Source organism: Tenrec ecaudatus, chromosome X (assembly GCF_050624435.1).
Source record: "Tenrec ecaudatus isolate mTenEca1 chromosome X, mTenEca1.hap1, whole genome shotgun sequence".
NCBI lineage: Eukaryota > Metazoa > Chordata > Mammalia > Afrosoricida > Tenrecidae > Tenrec > Tenrec ecaudatus.
Window position 1 is genome coordinate 167,435,420 of NC_134548.1, and position 22,054 is coordinate 167,457,473.

At 62.6% G+C, this 22,054-nt stretch overlaps 1 protein-coding gene across 2 annotated transcripts; it reads left to right on the plus strand.

Moving 5' to 3' along the window:
• On the plus strand, positions 1-21,038 carry FLNA (filamin A). 2 transcript variants are annotated; one of them, XM_075539416.1, is made up of 48 exons: positions 1-153; positions 2,968-3,454; positions 5,797-6,045; positions 6,132-6,229; positions 6,313-6,460; positions 6,838-6,956; positions 7,045-7,122; positions 7,209-7,371; positions 7,450-7,650; positions 8,092-8,229; positions 8,305-8,428; positions 8,510-8,646; positions 8,729-8,922; positions 9,007-9,120; positions 9,218-9,361; positions 9,944-10,067; positions 10,152-10,312; positions 10,398-10,488; positions 10,586-10,755; positions 10,877-10,994; positions 11,086-11,348; positions 11,472-12,069; positions 12,152-12,325; positions 12,407-12,569; positions 12,649-12,809; positions 12,898-13,068; positions 13,225-13,348; positions 13,437-13,593; positions 13,677-13,866; positions 13,991-14,014; positions 15,463-15,710; positions 15,788-15,886; positions 15,960-16,062; positions 16,160-16,300; positions 16,400-16,528; positions 16,845-17,018; positions 17,117-17,278; positions 17,365-17,568; positions 17,641-17,793; positions 17,867-17,989; positions 18,090-18,356; positions 18,449-18,586; positions 18,671-18,786; positions 19,309-19,441; positions 19,806-19,982; positions 20,073-20,291; positions 20,378-20,581; positions 20,683-21,038. In XM_075539416.1, the coding sequence occupies exons 2-48, from the start codon at positions 3,082-3,084 to the stop codon at positions 20,868-20,870; spliced, it is 7,947 nt and encodes a 2,648-aa protein (XP_075395531.1). In that variant the 5' UTR covers positions 1-153; positions 2,968-3,081; the 3' UTR covers positions 20,871-21,038. The 2 variants fall into 2 exon arrangements, with proteins under 2 accessions (XP_075395531.1, XP_075395532.1); XM_075539417.1 differs by lacking the exon at positions 13,991-14,014.
• The last annotated feature ends 1,016 nt before the right edge of the window (positions 21,039-22,054 follow it).

The following is a 22,054-nucleotide window of genomic DNA, read 5'->3' on the forward strand; positions in this document are numbered from 1 at the left end:
TGCGGCCAACAAGAAGGCGGGCGGCGGCGGGCCATTCGCGTGGAGGCGCACTGCGCGCAGTGGACTAGCAAGCGGGCAAGCGCAAGGCACGGGCGCGACAGGCAACCAGGCGCCACCCCGCGGTCGGTCGCCGGCAGCCCACAGAGACAGCAGGTGAGCGCGGGAGGCCAGCGGCGCGGGGCCCAGGGCGTGGGTGGTGAAAGTGGCATTGGCGTGCGCCTGGCTTAGCCAGTGGAGCTAGGCGCGAGAGTCGCGTTCCCGAGCATACCTGGAGCGGGCGGGTCTGTGCCAAGGAGACTCGGAGCCACGGCCCAGGGTCCCTGCATGCTTGGCAACGAGAGCCAAGCTCCTTGGGGGCTGAGCGTGAGCGGGCACCTGGGAGCTAGGCGGGCGCCCACTTCTCCCTGCTGGTTCGGGGCTGCCACGCGCGGTGAAGCTGGGGCGGGGGTGTGGCCGGGCCTCTAGGCTTGATCCGAGGCTTTGTGCAGCTCAGGACCTAAGCTATCGGCTGAGCCCCAAGACACCGGAGTGGAGGCTGGGAAAAACTGGTCATGTCAGCTGGCCCGTCCTTGGGCCGTTGTGTACACGGTGCGCGCGGCCAAGGTGGATGCAGAGAAGCTGTTTGGAAAAGGGCGCCCTCTCCCAGCCTCACGCAGATTCCCTGCGCCAACCCGGGCCCAGTCTGGCTGTGCCAGTCTTCTGCCTCGGGCCCTCACGTCCTTCCTGGCCAGCAGACCTACAACCAGCTGGCACTAGGGGAATTCCAGTTGAATAACCTCTGCACTCGGAGCCCCCTCTGGAGGGCCAGGCCTGGGGTCTGAAAGTTGGCGTGAGGGCGGAGCGGGGTGGGTCTCACATCCAAGAATCTACTCCAAATAAGGGAAAATATGAAAGAGCTGGATTTTGGCTTCCTGAGACTGCCCGATCTGGGGGCTTGGGGGTGGGGCGCCATCTGGTGGATATACTCCGTCCTCTAGGTGCAAGGACCCTCTCCATGTCCACCCTTCTCTCCCCAAATAGGGAAAGCCTGGGGCCAGTTGGGCTGGAGAAAGACAGGCAGGCTTTCTACTTCCGTAAAGAGTTATGGTGTGGGAAACCCACAATGGCTGTTCTACCCTGTCTCACAGAGTCTGAATCCACTCGATGACATGAGTTTGGGGCCCGGGGGTGGGGGGGCGGTGTTGAGGGCTGGAAGGCAGAACACCCTGCCTTCTGTATCCGTTGATGCTGACACTGACCACTGAAGAGTTCCAGGTGCCCTTTCCCTGTCTGACGGCTAAGGAATAGATGACCACATCCTTAAGGACCCTGGAAAATGCACTAAGTAGAGAGAGATTCACTTCTTGGATGAATATCCATGCTGCTGGAACCTAGGTTGCCAGTTGGGGGCAAGGTACGGAGACATTGGGCAGATAACAATGAAGATAACCTGGAAGACAAGGGTTCCTACAGGGCCCCCCTTTATAACTTCCCTTCACCTTTGACAATCAGAGGGGAGAGTGTTGGAGAGTGGGTCTTAGGACTGGGGAATGCCATTTGGAGCCCCTGCCACCACCATTGGTGGGGGAAAACCCACTAGGGGCCATGCAGACACCCAGGGCCAAGCAGGCATCAACCATATTTGGGCATGACATGCTGGAGTCCCCAGGCCCCCTTCTCCCACCAATCTAGCCCAGAATGGTGCCACACTGAACCTGCACCTGCTTCAGCAACCCCAGCAGGAGGCCCTGAGACCCTTACCCAGGGGAAGCCAGTGACATAGGAGGAGGCAGCCCTGGGGGAGCAGGTTGTCCCTCTTCACATCTTCACAGTACACAGGGTGGCACTGTGCTGGGACAGTCCCCTTGTCCCTTCTCCACAGGGCCTCCCACAGTCTCAAATGATCTGCCTTTGGGACACATCCCCAGCTCCTCGGAAGCTTCCCTTGCCTTCTACTCCTTGGTCCACCTTGCATTGTCTCTGTGCCCCAAGCTGCTCACACACGGGAATCAACAGCCTACCAAGTCAGCTTTAAGAATCCCAGCCCCTAGCAGGCCTTTTAGTCTCTAGAAAGCCAACTTCCAAACTTCCAACTCAGTTCGGGGTCAATGTGTCAGGAGACCAAGCCCCTGTGCCCTCCTTCCCGCCCAGTCCCACAGGTAGGTGGTGAGGTGCGGGCAGTCGGCCTCACTCCATCATCCCCACTCGCGCACTGCATCCTGTCCTCTGCCAAGGCCCACTGGCACGCCTGGCCCCTTAGAGGGCTGGCTGAGAGCTCCTGGAACGCCTGTTGGCAGCCTCCTGGCCCAGTGCCCCACTTCCTCCCCTGGCAAGCAGGCAGGGAGGCGGTGGTGGGTGCCGCCCATGTGGGAAGGCAAGGGGTCTGAAGACTCCCTGCCTGGGCCGGCCAGGACAAAGGCTTGGGAAGTGGCCGGCCTGTGGGCCGTTCCCTGTCGCTCTCCACGCAGGGGCCTCGGAGGGGAGGCTGGCCCTGGTCAGCGCTAGCACCAAGGGTCTGCTCTGGGTCCTTGGTCTTTTCCTAGGTACCCAGGCGCCGACGCCGGGGATGGGTGCAGGGACCCGAACGGGGACCCACGCAACTTCCAGGGCCCGTGCTACCCTACACCCATCCCAGGCAGGAAAGTCCCTGTATGGCGTGGACTCAGCCGCTCAGCTGTCCCGCACTTGACGCTGCTCAGTCTTCCCAGTCCTAGGGCCCCAGGCGCGTTTCTCGGGATGCAGATTCGAGGCAGAGGCACAGACTGGTGGCCCAGGCGTGTCCTTGACCCTTTTCGGCCTGCCACCCTCCCCAGAGCCCGGGTGTCCCGCAGCCGCCAAGGCCAGGGCCAACTGGATAAAACGGGGGTCGCAGGGGGCATTCCAACGGGCGGGGCAGGCCGGACGCGCCCCTGGAAACTCCGCCCCTCCTCAGCTCCGCCTACGGGCTCCGCCCTCCACCCGCATTTAAAGGGCTCGTTCTCTCCGCAGCCCAACCTCTGCTCTCGGCCTCCGTCAGTGTGCGCCTGGGTGCCTGCGACTTTAATTAAAGGGCCGTCCCCTCGCCGAGACTGCAGCACCGCCCCCGGCTCCTCGCGCCTCAAAATGAGTAGCTCACACGCCCGGGCGGGCCAGAGCGCTGCGGGCGCGGCTCTGGGTGGAGGCGCTGACACGCGGGACTCCGAGATGCCGGCCACCGAGAAGGACCTGGCGGAGGACGCTCCGTGGAAGAAGATCCAGCAGAACACGTTCACGCGGTGGTGCAACGAGCACCTCAAGTGCGTGAGCAAGCGCATCGCCAACCTGCAGACGGACCTGAGCGATGGGCTGCGGCTCATCGCGCTGCTCGAGGTGCTCAGCCAGAAGAAGATGCACCGTAAGCACAACCAGCGGCCGACTTTCCGTCAAATGCAGCTGGAGAACGTGTCCGTGGCGCTCGAGTTCCTGGACCGCGAGAGCATCAAGCTCGTGTCCATCGGTGAGGGCCCCACGCGCGCTCCCCGCCCTCCCCTCGCCGGCCTCAAACAAAGGCGCCCGCGGACCGCTAGGCGCCCCGCCCGCTGGCCCGCTGGCCCGCTGGCCCGCACCCAGCTGAGCTCACCGTCTCTGCTGGCCGGGCCTGAGCGAGCCAAGGCCAGGGGCGCGGCGGTCCGGGAGCCCCAGGTTCGGGCCCATTGTCTGGGCCTCGCGCTCACTCAGGCCTGATTGGCACACTCCAACCCCCAGTTTAAGGCGGGCCCCGGACCTTGGGAGCAAAGGCGATGTCTGGCCCGCACAGGGAGCCCGCGCCTCCAGTCGCTTTTGGCAGCACCTTGCTTGTGCTTCGTCTTGGCCTGTGCTTGCTTCGTGGAGGGCCAACCAATGTTCTGTCACTGGCCGGGATAGGCTGGCCTGCGGAGGCCAGAGGCCTCCTGGAGCATCCTCTCCAGATGGGGGCCCCTAGGTGGGGAGAGGAGCCAGGGATGGAGCCAGAGGTACGGCGGTTCTCCCTGCTGGCCCACATGGGTCGTCCTGAACCCAGACCCTGCGTGACAGACGAAGGTGCCCCCACCACACAGAGGGCAGGTCCCAAGGGTGGCAGCTATTTCCGCTAAATGCCAAGCAAGAGGAGAGGCCCACCCCTCAGTTCCAGCCTCAGTCTAGTCAAGCTGAGTCATCTCGGAGTCTTAGGGGTGGGGGTAGGGGGACAACCGGATGTGGGGAGGCAGGGGGACCACACCCCAGTTCTGGGGGGGTCTCCTCCTCTCTGCTCCTTCCCCTCCTCCCTCTTTCAAGCTGGCTGGAGCAGGCCTGGTTCCCAGAGCTTTGCCATATAAGGCAAAAAAATGTTGGAAAGCAGCAGTGATTAGGGGAGGGTGGGGGCGGGGCTATCCTACCAGGCATTCTCCCCGCCCAGGCCTCTTCCCTCCTTCCTTTCCTAGGGGGAAGGGGGCCCACATAATCTGGCCTAATATGGTTCAGGAACAGGCCCACCAATGTGGGGGCCTAGCCTGGCCTCCCTGGACCTTGCCAGGACTACACTGCAGCCTGGATCTGAGCCCTTGCCCCCCACTCCCCTGCTTAAGGGAAGGACCAGGCCTGGGGTTGGTGGGTCCTCTGGGCTGCCCAGCTGGTCCTCGAGGCTCTGCCCGCATGGCCCACTGATGGCCCTTCTGATGGGGCCCACCCCCTCCTCACCTGGCCTCCCTTCCCCACTGACTCAACACACCCCACTGCCTCTGCTCAGGGGCCTTTCAACCCCGGAGGGGATTCCAAAGACCACTTCTACAAAGCCCACCTGCGGGTCTCCTCCCCTCTGTGCAGCACCCCACCCCCCAGCAGACACCGGGCGGGTGGGCGGGCCCAGGGGTTGCCATGGTGACAGGGGTGCAGGATGCCCGCCCAGGGTGGAGGAGGCACTACCCCTAACCACTTCCCCTGTGGTGAGCCGGGCGGCCACCCATGGCCCAGACACCCGCTAGGGTGGTGGGTGGGGGGCTGGTGGGCGGCCCCAGCTGAGCTCTGCGGAAGTCGGGAGCCCCACCCAGGGCCTCTGTCTGACACTGAACAGGGACATGACCCACCCCCTTCCTCCCCACCCCCTGCTGTCCCCCACCCCAGCTCACTGGTCACACCCCTACTCCCATGGGGGCAGGAAGGCCTTGGGATGGCCTCCTGCCAGGCAGTCCCCTGTTAAGCCCCAGTGAGTCAAGTCCAAGCCGCCCACCCACTGGGTCCTCCAGGCCCCTCCCTTGCGCTAGCCTGCAGTGCCATCCGCTGTCAGCTTAGCTGGGAGTGGGGGCCCCACACACTAGCACCTAACTAACTAAGGAGTCCTTGCCCAACACCTCCACTTCCCGGCCCCACCCCCACCCCAGGGCAGCAGTGGAGTTTCCCAACTTTCACACCTCCTTCCGCGCCTCCTGCCTCCGGTCCCCACCCCATCCCTCCAGCACAGGGTTGGGGCCCAGCTTCTGGGCTCTGCTGCCACCTGCCCACCCCCACCCCCAGGACTCCCGGAGATGGGTGAAGGCCATGGGTGCACGACACTCACCAGTCACCCTTGGGAGCCTGCCTGTCCAGACCCTCCCTGGCCCTGCCTGGGGCTGTGCCCGGCTTGCCTCTGGCCCCCACGGGTCCCAGACTGAGCTCCACCGTGGTGTGTGTGTCAAGACGCGTCTGCCCCTCACCTCTGTACCCCCACGCCTCACCCTGCAGACCCCAGGCTTGGAGGTCGATGGCCCTGCCCATGCCCAACCTCTTCTGGGACTGAGGGTTCACCCCCACCCCGGGCTGCTAGGCCCCTCGCCGACCTGGGGCCGCCACTCCTGTCCCGCACAGATAGTAAGGCCATCGTGGACGGGAACTTGAAGCTGATCCTGGGCCTCATCTGGACCCTGATCCTGCATTACTCCATCTCCATGCCCATGTGGGATGAGGAGGAAGACGAGGAAGCCAAGAAGCAGACGCCGAAGCAGAGGCTCCTGGGCTGGATTCAGAACAAGCTGCCGCAGCTGCCCATCACCAACTTCAGCCGCGACTGGCAGAGCGGCCGCGCCCTGGGTGCCCTGGTGGATAGCTGTGCCCCAGGTGAGGCAGGACAGGACCCACCAGGGTGGGGGATGACTGCGGGTGCCTGCGGCCCAGGGGGCCTCACAGCTGTCCCCTCCCTGCAGGCCTGTGTCCCGACTGGGACTCCTGGGATGCCAGCAAGCCCGTGAACAACGCTCGAGAGGCCATGCAGCAGGCCGACGACTGGCTGGGCGTCCCTCAGGTACTTGCCAGGCTGACCAAGGTTGGATACAGTAGCCATCAAGGTGCAGGGGCTCCATGATTCTTGTCTCCCCCCTGTGGCAGGTGATCACCCCTGAAGAGATTGTGGACCCCAATGTGGACGAGCACTCCGTCATGACCTACCTGTCCCAGTTCCCGAAGGCCAAACTGAAGCCAGGGGCACCCCTGCGACCCAAACTCAACCCAAAGAAAGCACGTGCCTATGGGCCAGGTGAGTGGGGGTGGGGTGTGCAGCCTTCCCCGCAGGCACCTTGCCTCCATCAGGAAGTTTCAGCTCCTCCAGCTGCCCGCGCTGGTCAGACCGGAGCTCACTGAGGCTAACGCGGCTGAGCCAGGCTCAGGCAACAGGTCTGCTGTGGGAACGCTGGGAATCAGGGACCCAGGCAGGGACTTGCATGCGCAGGGTGGCAGAGTTGGTATTCCAGAAACAGACCAGGCCTGCCCCACAGCTCTGTGCAGCATGGTCCTCCTGATAGACTTCCTGCCGTGGGTGTACAAGGTGCTTGGCTAAAACGGCAAAGGAGGGATACCTCCTGGTCCCCAGGGTGAGGGGTGACAGTGGGTTTATAGCCTCCTTCCTGCTCCTAGGCATTGAGCCCACAGGCAATATGGTGAAGAAGCGGGCGGAGTTCACTGTGGAGACCCGAAGTGCTGGCCAGGGCGAGGTCCTGGTGTACGTAGAGGACCCGGCGGGCCACCAGGAGGAGGTAGGGGTACCAGGAGGCAGGAGGGGACTGTGGCAGGCCCCAATGGGTGGGGCACCTCTCAGCAGAGGCTCATGGGCTTCCCTCACAGGCAAAGGTGACTGCCAACAATGACAAGAACCGGACCTTCTCTGTCTGGTATATCCCTGAGGTGACGGGCACCCACAAGGTGAGCCCTCAGCCCCCAGGGAGCTGGGAAGGGCTGGTGGCAGGGGCCCCAGGCTGGTCCTCACAGCTGGCCCCTCCTGGAAACAGGTCACTGTGCTCTTCGCCGGCCAGCACATTGCCAAGAGTCCTTTTGAGGTGTATGTGGACAAGTCGCAGGGTGATGCCAGCAAGGTGACTGCCCAGGGTCCTGGTTTGGAGCCCAGTGGCAACATTGCCAACAAGACCACTTACTTTGAAATTTTCACAGCCGGTAAGCAAATGGCCGAAGGGGGCGCGCGGAGTGGAGGGAGCTGTGGTGGTCCCCCAACTGAGCCAACACTCCCGGCAGGAGCGGGCACGGGTGAGGTTGAGGTCACCATTCAGGACCCCACTGGACAAAAGGGCACGGTGGAGCCTCAGGTGGAGGCCCGGGCCGACAGCACTTACCGCTGCAGCTACCAGCCCACCATGGAGGGTGCCCACACAGTCCATGTCACCTTTGCCGGCATCCCCATCCCTCGCAGCCCCTACATCGTCACTGTGGGCCAAGGTAGGCTGGCCCCGGCCCCCCTGGCCTCTGCCCTGGGTGTTCTGTGGCAGGGCAAGGGCTGGTTGGGTGGCTGGCTGCAGCCTCACCCTCCTGCACTTCCACTGTCTGGCCACGCCTTCTCTTCTCCCTGCGGCTCCCTGTCCTCCTCCTCTTGCCCGGTGGCACTCTGTCTTTCCTCTCCATGCTTCCACCTTCGGAAGAGCTCGGCCCAGCTGTCTAGAAACCTGCTGCTCTCTGCTCTGCCCTCGGGGCCACGGTACTTGGACCTGCTCTGTCTTCCGGGGGGGGTGGGGTGGAGGGTGGTGCGAGGGGTGGGGCAGGGGCTGATGTGACAGCAGAAGTAGGGGTCCCCCACCTATGTCTGTCTGGCTCCTATTCTGTCCTAGGGGGAGGGCGGGAGGGGTGGGTGACCTTGGCACTCATTGACCCCTTGGCCTACAGCCTGTAATCCTGGCGCCTGTCGGGCCATTGGCCGGGGACTGCAGCCCAAGGGTGTGCGGGTGAAGGAGACAGCCGACTTCAAGGTGCACACAAAGGGTGCAGGTAGCGGCGAGCTGAAAGTTACTGTCAAGGGCCCTAGTAAGTGAGGGGTGGTGGTGAGGGGGGCGGTAGGGGCCCCCTGGAGCTTGGCCTGAGGTCCCTTATTTTACACAGAGGGCGAGGAGCGGGTGAAGCAGAAGGACCTGGGCGATGGGGTCTATGGCTTCGAGTATTACCCCACAGTCCCTGGCACATACACTGTCACCATCACGTGGGGTGGCCAGAATATTGCGCGCAGGTGAGAGGGGCTCTGGGGTCTGGCACGGACCTGCTGCCCCCTTGGGTTGCACGTCTCACCCAGGTGGCTCTCCCCTTCCAGCCCTTTCGAGGTGAAAGTCAGCACTGAATGTGGCAACCAGAAGGTCCGGGCCTGGGGCCCTGGGCTGGAAGGTGGTGTTGTGGGCAAGTCGGCAGACTTCGTGGTGGAGGCCATCGGGGATGACGTGGGCACCTTGGGTAAGCTGGGGCTGGCTGGGGTGGGTCAGAGCCCTCTTCCTGCCCTGAGGCTCTGGGCACTGATGATCTGGGACCCTCTCAGGCTTTTCAGTGGAAGGCCCATCCCAGGCCAAGATTGAGTGTGACGACAAGGGCGACGGCTCCTGTGACGTGCGCTACTGGCCCCAGGAGGCCGGCGAGTATGCGGTGCATGTGCTCTGCAACAGTGAGGACATCCGGCTCAGCCCCTTCATGGCGGACATCCGAGAGGCGCCTCAGGACTTCTACCCAGACAGGGTAAGCCGGCCAGGTGGCCCCGCCCATTGCCAGCCACTCTGTACCTCTGGCCCCCCACCCTGAGGTCTCGCTGGTCCCCGGTAGGTGAAGGCCCGAGGGCCTGGACTGGAGAAGACCGGCGTGGCGGTCAACAAGCCTGCGGAGTTTACAGTGGATGCCAAGCTTGGAGGGAAGGCCCCCCTCAAGGTCCAAGTGCAGGTGAGGTGTCCCCCATCCCAAGAAGCAGAGGACAGGGCCTGGCACCCTAGGCCTGGAGCACTGACAAGCAAGCTGCTCCCTGTTCCCACATTCCTAGGACAATGAGGGCTGTCCTGTGGAGGCGACAGTCAAGGACAATGGCAAGGGCACATACAGCTGCAGCTACGTGCCCAGGAAGCCCGGGAAGCACACTGCCATGGTATCCTGGGGCGGCGTCAGCATCCCTAACAGCCCTTTCCGGGTGAGCAGCTATTCGTCTGTCTGGACCTAGCCAGGAGCTTGTTTGAAAGGGAGTCAGACATCATTTGTGGCCCAGGATCTGGCATTCTCAGCTCGGCTTCACTTTTTCAAGGGTCACCATGTCCTAGCATGTATCAGGGCTCCTTTTCTCAATGACCGAGTCCCCATCTGGGATCTCAATTCGAGACATGTGTACTTCTTCATCAGTTTTGAATAGAGCGATGACAAACATGCTCCTTCAAGTGTTAGTTTGGGGATCTGCCTGAAATTCTCTGGGGTGCCTACCTAGTGGGAGAATGGCCAGGCCCTGCGGGTTTCCCTGGCAATATCCAGGGATTCCGGGCTGCCCACACCTGCCGCCGCTTGGGGTTTCCAGGTTTCTTCTGAGGCAGGGCCTCGCTAGAAGGTTGGCAGTCCAGTCTATCTCCAGGCACCATGAAAGGAAAGCCTGGGAAAGTTAGCCATGGAAACCCTGAGCGGTTACTTCCCAGTCAGGCTTCCCCTCTTCTCCAGACACCTGGGTGAGGGCTCTGTTCCACCGGCCTTCCCCAGACCAGTCACACCGCTCCTCCCCACCCTGCAGGTGAATGTGGGCGCCGGCAGCCACCCAAACAAGGTGAAAGTCTACGGCCCAGGCGTGGCCAAGACTGGGCTGAAAGCACACGAGCCCACCTACTTTACTGTGGACTGCACAGAAGCAGGCCAGGGTGCGTAGGGCGCTGGTGGGCATGAGGGCGGGTACAGGTGGGTCAGCTCCATGTGACTGGCCTACACCCCTGCACCTGTCACAGGCGACGTCAGCATTGGCATCAAGTGTGCCCCAGGTGTAGTGGGCCCGGCTGAGGCTGACATCGACTTTGACATCATCCGCAATGACAATGACACGTTCACTGTTAAGTACACACCCCGCGGGGCTGGCAGCTACACCATCATGGTGCTCTTTGCTGACCAGGTGGGTACTGCTTGGCTCAACCCTCCTGGCTGCCTTGGGGGTCCAGCTGCTTTCCTCACCTGCTGCCCCGCCCCCATTCTTTCAGGCCACCCCCACCAGCCCCATCAGGGTCAAGGTGGAACCCTCCCACGATGCCAGCAAGGTGAAGGCAGAGGGTCCTGGCCTCAGCCGCACTGGTGAGCAGACCTGTAACCTGGTGGAGGGCAGGTCTGAGGGCTAGGGTGATTGGGCATCTGGGCCAAGGCACACTTAAAAGGCCACTGTGTCCCTCAGGAGTCGAGCTCGGCAAACCCACCCACTTCACAGTCAATGCCAAAGCTGCTGGCAAAGGCAAGCTGGATGTGCAGTTCTCGGGCCTGGCCAAGGGGGATGCAGCACGGGATGTGGACATTGTAGATCACCATGACAACACATACACGGTCAAGTACACCCCTGTGCAGCAGGTAGGTGTCGGCATAGCGGGCAGGGCCGGGACCTGCCTGGGGCCACCTTCCTGAACACTGCCCCTTTTCTGGCGGGGCCCTGGACCAAGGCCTGAGGCTTGTCCTTTCTGTACCTCTCCAGGGCCCAGTGGGCATCAATGTCACTTATGGAGGGGATCCCATCCCCAAGAGTCCCTTCTCTGTGGGGGTGTCCCCCAGTCTGGACCTCAGCAAAATCAAAGTGTCAGGCCTGGGAGAAAGTAAGTCACGGGGTGGAGGTTGTGGCCCCTGGGTGGCCTGAACTGGATGCCACAGCCAGCTCCCTCCTACCGCTTTTTGTTGTCCCCATAGAGGTGGACGTTGGCAAAGACCAGGAGTTCACAGTCAAGTCCAAGGGGGCTGGTGGCCAAGGCAAAGTGGCAGCCAAGATCATGGGCCCTTCCGGTGCCGCGGTGCACTGCAAGGTGGAGCCTGGCCTAGGGACTGACAACAGCCTGGTGCGCTTTGTGCCCCGGGAGGAGGGGCCCTATGAGGTGGAGGTGACCTATGACGGAGTGCCCGTGCCTGGCAGTCCCTTCCAGCTGGAGGCAGTGTCCCCTACCAAGCCCGGCAAGGTAAGAGAGCCTGGAGAGGGGACCCCATCATCTAAAGTTCTGTCCTAGCTGCCTTCCTTTGTGCTCTCTGAGCACTGATCCAGCCTCCTGTGCTCAGCTCCTGACCTTCCTTCCTACCCACAGGTGAAGGCTTTCGGGCCTGGGCTGCAGGGGGGCAGCGCAGGCTCCCCTGCTTGCTTCACCATTGATACCAAAGGGGCGGGCACAGGCGGCCTGGGCCTGACGGTAGAGGGTCCATGCGAAGCCCAGCTCGAGTGTCTGGACAATGGTGATGGGACGTGCTCCGTGTCTTACGTGCCCACGGAGCCTGGGGACTACAACATCAACATCCTCTTCGCTGACACCCACATTCCTGGCTCTCCGTTCAAGGCCCATGTGGTGCCCTGCTTTGATGCGTCCAAGGTCAAGTGCTCGGGCCCTGGCCTGGAGCGAGCCACAGCTGGCGAGGTGGGCCAGTTCCAGGTGGACTGCTCCAGCGCTGGCAGCGCCGAGCTGACCATCGAGATCTGCTCCGAGGCGGGGCTGCCAGCTGAGGTGTACATCCAGGACCACGGCGATGGCACCCACACCATCACCTACATCCCACTCTGCCCCGGGTCCTACACTGTCACCATCAAGTACGGCGGCCAGCCTGTGCCCAACTTCCCTAGCAAGCTGCAGGTGGAGCCTGCTGTGGATACGTCTGGTGTCCAGTGCTACGGGCCTGGTGTTGAGGGCCAAGGTGAGGGGATGTACTGGGAGATGGTAGGGCAGGGTAGTGCTCCTGGCCCTAGAACCCCATAACTCCCTGCTGTGTCCTGCAGGTGTCTTCCGGGAAGCCACCACCGAGTTCAGTGTGGACGCCCGCGCTCTGACACAGACTGGAGGGCCACACGTCAAGGCCCGCATTGCTAACCCCTCTGGGAACCTGACGGAGACGTTCGTGCGGGACTGTGGTGACGGCATGTACAAAGTGGAGTACACGCCTTACGAGGAGGGTGAGTGTTGGGGCTGGGGTGCCGGTGGGCCGGCAGGCTGGTGGGCAGTAGCCAGGTACCTCCTGACTGGTCTGCCCTCAGGTCTGCACTCTGTGGATGTGACCTATGATGGCAGCCCTGTGCCCAGCAGCCCCTTCCAGGTGCCCGTGGCTGAGGGCTGTGACCCCTCCCGAGTGCGGGTGCATGGCCCTGGCATCCAGAGTGGCACCACCAACCAGCCCAACAAGTTCACTGTGGAGACCAGGTAAGGGTGCCAGCCTGGAAGGGAAGGGGCACGCCCTGGGGCATCTCCCAGGGAATGACTGTTGTGTGTTTGGACCTAGGGGAGCAGGCACTGGGGGTCTGGGCCTGGCTGTCGAGGGCCCCTCAGAGGCCAAGATGTCCTGCATGGACAATAAGGATGGCAGCTGCTCAGTCGAGTATATACCTTATGAGGCTGGCACCTACAGTCTCAACGTCACCTACGGTGGCCGCCAAGTGCCAGGTGAGGGCAAGGCCACAGGACTGGGCTGGGTCACTCCCCTCTTCCCTACCTCACCTCATGTCACTGCTACCTCTTCTCTGCCCTCCAGGCAGTCCCTTCAAGGTCCCTGTGCATGATGTGACAGACGCATCCAAGGTGAAGTGTTCGGGACGGGGCCTGAACTCAGGCAAGGTCCGAGCGAACCTTCCACAGTCCTTCCAGGTGGACACCAGCAAGGCGGGTGTTGCCCCACTCCAGGTCAAAGTGCAAGGCCCCAAAGGTCAGTGCCCTTGACCGAGGAGGTGGGTGAAGGAGGGGAAAGAGCCGGTTAGAGGGTCCCAGATTGGCACCTGGACTGGGGGGCCGGCCCTTCGTATGGATGGGGAGGTCATGGGGCGGGCAGGCAGTTTGATGCTGTGCTGTGGGTCTGGGCCAGGCCTGGTGGAGCCAGTGGATGTGGTGGACAACGCTGATGGCACCCAGACTGTCAACTATGTGCCGAGCCGCGAGGGGCCCTACAGCATTTCTGTTCTCTACGGGGACGACGAGGTCCCCCAAAGGTGAGGGGCCAGCCCTAAGCCTGCCAGAGGAGGAGTCTGGCTGGGTGCTGGGAGCTCTCTGACTGAGCCCCACCCCCTGGTTCCACAGCCCCTTCAAGGTCAAGGTGCTGCCGACACATGATGCCAGTAAGGTGAAGGCCAGTGGCCCCGGCCTCAACACCACCGGTGTGCCAGCCAGCCTGCCCGTAGAGTTCACCATTGATGCCACGGATGCTGGGGAGGGCCTGCTGGCTGTGCAGATCACGGTGAGCCTCGCTCCTGGAACAGGGCCTCAGCGGGGCAGGGCTGAGGACTGGGCCAACCGCTGCCTCTGTTCTCCCCGCGGCAGGACCCTGAGGGCAAGGCCAAGAAGACCCACATCCAAGACAACCAGGATGGCACCTACACGGTGGCCTATGTACCTGATGTGACTGGCCGCTACACCATCCTCATCAAGTATGGCGGCGATGAGATCCCCTTCTCCCCATACCGCGTGCGGGCCGTGCCCACAGGCGACGCCAGCAAGTGCACGGTGACAGGTGAGCGCAGCCCCCAGGGGCTCGGGTGTGCCTAGAAGCGAGAACTAGAAGCGAGGGCTCGCTGCCCCTGGAGTGACTCACTTTCACTTGTCCTTTCTCCTTGCTCTCTGCCCTCTCACCTCAGTGTCAATCGGAGGTCACGGGCTAGGTAAGCTGCTTGCTGGGGCCACTCCCCATGCCCCTCCTGCCTTCTCTGTGCTCCCCCAAGGCAGTCCCTGCTGCAGCTCTCTGGAGGGACGGGGGAGGGCGCAGGGGCCAGGGAGGCTTGAGAACTTGGGGTACAGCCAGGAGCTTTCAGGGTGAGGTGCATTGTGAGGGCACCCCATTGTAGGAGCTTTGGGGTCTGGGGATTTTGGTGCCCTGGGGACATGCCTGGGATAGGGCAGCAGGTCCGTCTTCGGCCTCAAGGGCGCCTGTGCTGTGCATGAGCTAGAGCTGGGGGTGCAGTGCCGTGCACCTGCTGCCCTCGTGCTTGGGTGGGCAGCCCCCCTGCCAGCTGCCCTTCTTCGCCTCCCACCCCCTGCAGTGACCTTAGGGAGGGTTGCCAGCCACTCCAAGGTTGCTGAGAGCTGGGGCAGGGCCTAAAAGGCTGCAGCTAGGAAGGGGGCGCTGCTAGGTTAGCAGGGTGACAGTGTGTGTGCAGGATGGGGGGTTTAGCAGCTGTAGTAGGCTGGTGGGTGACATGTATCTCTGTGTGGTGTGCGCACACAGGGTGGAGGAGGTAGGAGCTGCAGGCTGGGGGGAAATGACAGGCATGTGTGCAGGAGTTTTAGGCTGGCAGGGGGGTTACAGATGTGTGCGCAAAGATGGGGGAGGGGCATTTAGCCACATACGTTGGGGTCGCGATCCGCCTGAAGGAGTTTGCCCAGACTCTGAGTGGAGGATGGAAGCAGGAAGGGCAGGGGTAGTACAGCAGGTGAACTGGGCCAGCGGCCACGAATTTGAACTTGGAGAGCAACTGGGAGCCACTAGGGAGATGGCAAACAGATTCAGGGAAGCCTGTGGGCTCTGGTGAAAAGTAGGCCGGCGTCGTGCAACCCCTGAGCCGACGGCTTACTCCGAGCCACCATGCTCCTTGGCAGTGCACAGCGTCACTGGCCCTCCCCATCCTCAGCTGTTTGCCCTGGCTGCGCGCTCTGTGCTAACCCCACTGCCTGCCTGCTGCCCCTGCTCTTGGCTTGGCCGGCTGCCTGTCCTCCTGCCACCTCTCAGTTATCAGGAAACTCCAGTGTCACCTTCAGGCCTGGGGGGCACCACACCCCACGCTGCCGCAGCTCTCCCTCCGTCCACACGCAGGGCTGGGCCGCAGGTGGCAGGAGGGGCCCCTTGGCCATGACAGCAGCAGTGATGGTGTGGCCCTCCATGCCTTTTCTCCTTCCTCCCTGTCCCCGGGTGCCACCTCTTGGGCCCCTCCCCATCAGGGACCATGCCGGAGGTGCCTCAGGAGAATGTTTCCTGCCTTCTGAGAAGCCACTCACTGTCCCCAGCTTGGGAGGGCCACGGGCGGGGGGCCTGGCCAGGCTGGGCGGCTGGCGAGCAACTGGAGCACCTAGCTCATGACTGCCCTCCCCTTGGGGACAAACCCTGCCCCCTCAGGTGCTGGCATCGGCCCCACCATCCAAATCGGGGAGGAGACTTTGATCACAGTAGATGCAAAGGCGGCCGGGAAGGGCAAGGTGACTTGCACTGTGTGCACACCCGATGGCTCAGAAGTAGACGTGGACGTGGTGGAGAACGAGGATGGCACCTTTGACATCTTCTACACGGCGCCCCAGCCTGGCAAATACGTCATCTGTGTGCGCTTTGGCGGCGAGCACGTGCCCAACAGCCCCTTCCAAGTGACGGTGAGGGGCAGGTGACACAGTGGGCGGGGGTTTCTGGGCTTGGGCGGCGAGACTACAGCTCTTGCTTTGCCCCACAGGCCCTGGCTGGTGATCAGCCCACCACCACTCAGCCACCATTGCGGCCGCAGCAGCTAGCCCCACAGTATGCCTATGCCCAGGGTGGCCAGCAGACTTGGGTAAGCACTGCCTCCTGGGGTGCCCAGCCCAGCCCTCCTGGAAGCCCTTCCCTCCGACTTGTCTTCTTTGCAGGCCCCTGAGGGCCCCCTGGTGGGAGTCAATGGGCTGGACGTGACCAGCCTGCGGCCCTTTGATCTGGTCATCCCCTTCACCATCAAGAAGGGTGAGATTACTGGTGAGTGGCAACAAGGCAAGGGGCGGGGCAGCCACAGGGGCAAGAGCTCTGGGCTCCCCAGCAGGCTGCCCTGACCCTGCTCCCCTGCCACCTGCAGGTGAGGTGCGAATGCCCTCGGGCAAGGTGGCCCAGCCTGCCATCACGGACAACAAGGACGGCACCGTGACGGTGCGCTATGCCCCCAGTGAGGCTGGCCTGCATGAGATGGACATCCGTTACGACAACATGCACATTCCAGGTGGGCCTGCCTGTCTTACTACCTCACCTTGGGCCAGGCTGGGAGGGGCCGGGGTGAGGGGAATAGAGACCCACACAGCCCTCCCCCTCCTTGCCTCAGGAAGCCCCCTGCAGTTCTATGTGGATTATGTCAACTGTGGCCATGTCACCGCCTATGGGCCTGGCCTCACCCACGGTGTGGTCAACAAGCCTGCCACCTTCACCGTCAACACCAAGGATGCAGGCGAGGGTGAGCCCTTCCTCCACCATCTCGGGGCCCAAGATACCCTCAGGTGGCCCAGGGCTGGACACGGCAGACATCCCAAATGGAGGCTCTCTCTGAATAGACGCCCCTCTCAACCCAAACCAGCCCCTTCAACAAATAGTCCCTAAACAGAGATGACACCAAACCAAACTCTTGGCTTTAATTTTCCATCATAAGTAGATCCCCAGGCCTTTCTTCTTCGGCACTTTTAGTTGAGTTTTATTTGAGTACAAAGTCCCCCTCAATGGAGTTACACCCTGGCCTCTGCTTGGTGGCCCGGGCCCCTCGCTCTTCTCTCCAGGTGGTTTGTCCCTGGCCATCGAGGGCCCATCCAAAGCTGAGATCAGCTGCACCGACAACCAAGATGGCACGTGCAGCGTCTCCTACCTGCCTGTGCTGCCCGGCGACTACAGCATCCTCGTCAAGTACAATGAGCAGCACGTCCCAGGCAGCCCCTTCACTGCCAGGGTCACAGGTAGGCAGCACGGGGGTCAGAAAGGGTGGGCAGGTAGGCACACACACCCCACCCACGGTTGGACTGGCAGTGATGGATGTCCACCCGTCCATGCCCAGGTGACGACTCGATGCGCATGTCCCACCTGAAGGTGGGCTCAGCCGCCGACATCCCCATCAACATCTCAGAGACGGACCTCAGCCTGCTGACAGCTACCGTGGTCCCGCCTTCAGGCCGAGAGGAACCCTGTCTGCTCAAGCGGCTGCGCAATGGCCACGTGGGTAAGGAGCGGGTTGGCTGGCCAGTGGTGAGCCCGGACCTTCGGCAAGCGGAGCTGACTTACCACCACTCCTTCCTGTTGTGCCAGGCATCTCATTCGTGCCCAAGGAGACCGGAGAGCACCTGGTGCACGTGAAGAAGAATGGGCAGCATGTAGCCAGCAGCCCCATCCCCGTGGTCATCAGCCAGTCAGAGATAGGGGATGCCAGCCGTGTGCGCGTCTCAGGCCAGGGCCTTCGTGAGGGCCACACCTTTGAGCCCGCGGAGTTCATCATCGACACACGGGATGCAGGTAGGCAGCAGCCTGCCAGCTGGCCGGGCAGCACCTGTGGTCGCCCCTGACTCAAGGTTGACCCTCCTGCAGGTTATGGGGGTCTCAGCCTGTCCATTGAGGGTCCCAGCAAAGTAGACATCAACACAGAGGACCTGGACGACGGCACATGCAGGGTCACCTACTGCCCCACGGAGCCTGGCAACTACATCATCAACATCAAGTTCGCAGACCAGCACGTGCCTGGTGAGTGTGGTGGCACTGTTCACCCACTCCCCAGAACCATGGCAAACCTGTAACCTGGACCCTCTCCCTGCAGGCAGCCCCTTCTCGGTGAAGGTGACCGGCGAGGGCCGAGTGAAAGAGAGCATCACTCGGAGGCGACGAGCCCCCTCAGTGGCCAACGTTGGCAGCCACTGTGACCTTAGCCTGAAGATCCCTGGTAGGGCTAAGGAGGTGTCTGGAAAAAGCCTGGCTACTCTGGCCAAGCAGGGGGGTGGGAAAGTGGCTGCCCTCTTACCACTGCCCCCCTGGCCTTACAGAAATCAACATCCAGGACATGACTGCCCAGGTGACCAGCCCATCAGGCAAGAGCCACGAGGCAGAGATTGTGGAGGGGGAGAAGCACACCTACTGCATCCGGTTCGTGCCCGCTGAGATGGGCACCCACACAGTCAGCGTCAAGTACAAGGGCCAGCATGTGCCTGGAAGCCCCTTCCAGTTCACCGTGGGGCCCCTAGGGGAAGGGGGTGCCCACAAGGTCCGAGCTGGGGGCCCTGGCCTGGAGAGGGCTGAAGCTGGAGTGCCAGGTAGGGTGCTGGGGCCCCTGGACAAGCCTTGGGAGGGAACAAGGTAGGGGGAACGAGGAGCAAACCTGAGCATGTGGCTTCTGTCCCTGCAGCCGAGTTCAGCATCTGGACCAGGGAGGCCGGGGCCGGGGGTCTGGCCATCGCTGTCGAGGGGCCCAGCAAGGCTGAGATCTCCTTCGAGGACCGCAAGGACGGCTCTTGTGGTGTGGCATATGTGGTCCAGGAGCCAGGTACTGGAGGGACCAGGGAGGCAGAGCCCTAATGCCGCAGACCTGGGGCCTCCCAGCCCAGCCTCCCCCTCTCTCCCTGCCCAGGTGACTACGAGGTCTCCGTCAAGTTCAATGAAGAGCACATCCCCGACAGCCCCTTCGTGGTGCCCGTGGCCTCTCCGTCTGGTGACGCCCGCCGCCTCACTGTTTCTAGTCTTCAGGTGAGGCACTGAGAGAAACCACCAGGACCGGGACCCCTGCCATCCCGTCAGGCCTGGACGCCTGGACCAGACCAGAGGCGCCCAAGGCAGGCCCGTTCTGGCTGTGGGCGCCCCACTCAGCCTCTGCTCTGGTCGGTGCACCCACGCCCAGCGGCAGGCGGCAGGGCCCTCCCCGCCTAGAAAGTGGGGTTTTTCTCGTGCCTCAGGTCTAAAGGCTTGGAACAGAAGCCCGTGCCCCTTGAGCACCAGGGCTGAGGTCTAAAGAGGGAGAGCCTGCCACTGCCCTTCCTTCCGCCAGTGGGGTGGGGGAGAGCTGCAGAGTGGGGGGTGGGGGGTGGGGGCGGGGCTGGCGTATGCAGCAGGGATGCTGGGTGCCTGTGGCTTCCTGCCCCTTGCTCCTTGGCTCTCTCTCTTTAAACCACACTGGACACCAGGTGGGTAAGTGTGGCCTGTGGGCCTCCCATTCTCCGAGACCAGCTCTCTGCCCTCTGCCCTGTCTAAACCTGTCTGCTGTCCTTCTAGGAGTCAGGGCTCAAGGTCAACCAGCCAGCCTCTTTTGCAGTCAGCCTGAATGGGGCTAAGGGGGCGATTGATGCCAAGGTGCACAGCCCCTCGGGAGCCCTGGAAGAATGCTATGTCACCGAGATCGACCAAGGTGAGGCCCTGTCCCTGTCCGGCCACCCAGCCATCTACCCTGGCCCCCTCAGGGCTGGCCAGTCAGCCCTGAGGGGCAGGAGGCTACAGTCAGGAACCAGTCGACAGCCAGACCCTCACCAGCCAAGTCCTTGCCAGCCAGCCTTCCGGCCCAGCCCTAGGCAGGAGAGGCCCATTGCAGAGTAACCAGGGGCTGGCAGCCAGGCCAGGGGCAAGGTGGGCCTTGCTCATAAAAGTTTCAGTCCAGTTGGTTGTGGCTGCCAGCCCTGGGGGTGTTCCGCCTTCAGGAAGTCCCAGCTGGGCCCTTCCGGGTGGGCATGCTGCTGGGGGAGAAGTGGGCTGCAGCACCTGCCTCTGCTCCTTAGATAAGTATGCTGTGCGCTTCATCCCTCGGGAGAACGGAGTCTACCTGATCGATGTCAAGTTCAATGGGACCCACATCCCTGGAAGTCCCTTCAAGGTCCGGGTTGGTGAGCCTGGGCACGGAGGGGACCCAGGCCTGGTATCAGCCTACGGAGCTGGCCTGGAAGGTGGCATCACAGGTAGGGGCTGCCCCGCGGGCCCATGAAGGTGGGTGAAAGGTGTGACCCGGCCCTGGAGCCAACCCCTGCTTGAACCCCCTTTGTTCCCAGGGAGCCCCGCTGAGTTTATTGTGAACACAAGCAGCGCTGGCGCTGGGGCCCTGTCGGTGACCATCGATGGCCCCTCTAAGGTGAAGATGGATTGCCAGGAGTGCCCCGAGGGCTACCGTGTCACCTACACACCCATGGCGCCTGGCAGCTACCTCATCTCCATCAAGTATGGCGGCCCTTACCACATTGGGGGGAGCCCCTTCAAGGCTAAAGTCACAGGTGAGTCTGCCACCCATCAGACTCTGCCCCACCCCCACTGCCTGGCCCTCAGGTCTTTACTCAGCCCTACTTCCTCTGCTCCATAGGCCCCCGCCTCGTCAGCAACCACAGTCTCCACGAAACCACATCAGTATTCGTGGACTCCCTCACCAAGGCTGCCAGTGCCCCCGCACATGGTGTTCCTGGACCTAGTCCTGCAGATGCCAGTAAGGTGGTGGCCAAGGGCCTGGGGCTGAGCAAGGCCTATGCGGGCCAGAAGAGCAGTTTCACAGTGGACTGCAGCCAAGCAGGTGGGCAGTCGAGGCCAGGGCTGGCCCAGGGGAGAGGGAGTGGGGGAGTAAGGAGGGGCCTGAGGAGCTGGTCTGGGACTGAGAGCGCCCCCATCGTGCAGGCAACAATATGCTGCTGGTGGGTGTGCACGGCCCGAGGACGCCCTGCGAGGAGATCCTGGTGAAGCACGTGGGCAGCCGGCTCTATAGCGTCTCCTACCTGCTCAAGGACAAGGGGGAGTACACGCTGGTGGTCAAATGGGCAGATGAGCACATCCCCGGCAGCCCCTACCGCGTCACAGTGCCCTGAGCCCGGTGCCCCACCCTCACCTCTGGCTGCCTCTCACCCTCCCCCACCTGTGGTCCCAGCTTTCACTTTAGGGCGACCCACCTGTCTTCTTCGGTTCTGTGAGGGTCGGGGGGCCTTGTACCCTGCCCCCACTCTCCTCCTGCCGAGAAATAAAGTTCTGCTTCTGTCTCCTGTGGTGGATGAGCCTTTCTCTTTGGGGGTGTGAGGGCTAGATCAAGCCCATCCTGGCAGCTGACCAGAGCTCCTGCCTCTTACCTCCCTCATGGTCCACTGGCACCTAGGAGAAGGGGCACCAGAACCAGCAACAGGAGCAAGGTTCCGAGGAAGGCCAGGGCGGTTGCTGAGCACTGTTCTCCTGGGGCCATCCCAGCCCCACCAGGCCTGCCTCAGAAGACAGTGTGGTCACTCCTCCACACCCACACTAGACCCACCCAGCAGTACCTACACCTAGACCAAACCCAGCAACACACCCTCAAGGGCCCTGTGCCACCAGCCCTCGAGGGGCATTGGCCACTCTGGCCACCATCCCCTGGGCACTGGATACACCCCCTCCACAGACACACTAGGGCAGGATGCTTCCCTCTGAGCCACAGGCTCCCACCCTAATCCTGACACCTGTCTGAACCTCGGGGGCAGGAGTTGGATACCCAGGAAGGGGAGGCACCTGCAGAGAGCAGACCTTCTGACTTAAGACCCACTATGGTGGCAGCACCCCTCCTCAGAGAGCCAAGGAACCTAGGCTGGGGGAGGGGACTCATGGTGGAAGACATTTGGATGGGCAGAACACTGGTCAGACCCCATCCCTTGCCTCACCACTGCTCCTGCTGTCCCCATTGTCTGGTTGGGAAGGGGGAGGGGTAAGGTGCACTCCAGAAGCTTCTAGAAGCTGCTCAGCTGGAGAGGGTGTAGGTGGCATTCCCAGTGGCCAAGGGACACCCATAGGGCCATGCTGTGAAGCCAATGCTGGTAGGAAGTGAGTTCCTTCCCCCAGGCCCATTGGGGCGGGTGGGTGGGCAGGCACAGGCATGAGACCACCTTGTTTCTAATGTTGCAGCGAACTGCAAAGTACAGTTCAATTGGCTACCTGTCTGCGTTCTGGGAACTGGCTCTAGGGAAGGCAGTCCTGTCTGTCTTGGGCATGGTTCTTTAGCTGGTTCCTTAGAGATCTCAAGGAGTCCTGGCTG

Excerpts from the sequence above, each read along its gene's own strand:
- FLNA (XM_075539416.1), top strand. The coding sequence starts at position 3,082 with ATGAGTAGCTCACACGCCCGGGCGGGCCAGAGCGCTGCGGGCGCGGCT. Across the intron at positions 10,068-10,151 it reads CTGCACAGAAGCAGGCCAGG|GCGACGTCAGCATTGGCATC; the intron begins GTGCGTAGGGCG and ends CACCTGTCACAG. Across the intron at positions 20,292-20,377 it reads CTTCAAGGCTAAAGTCACAG|GCCCCCGCCTCGTCAGCAAC; the intron begins GTGAGTCTGCCA and ends TCTGCTCCATAG.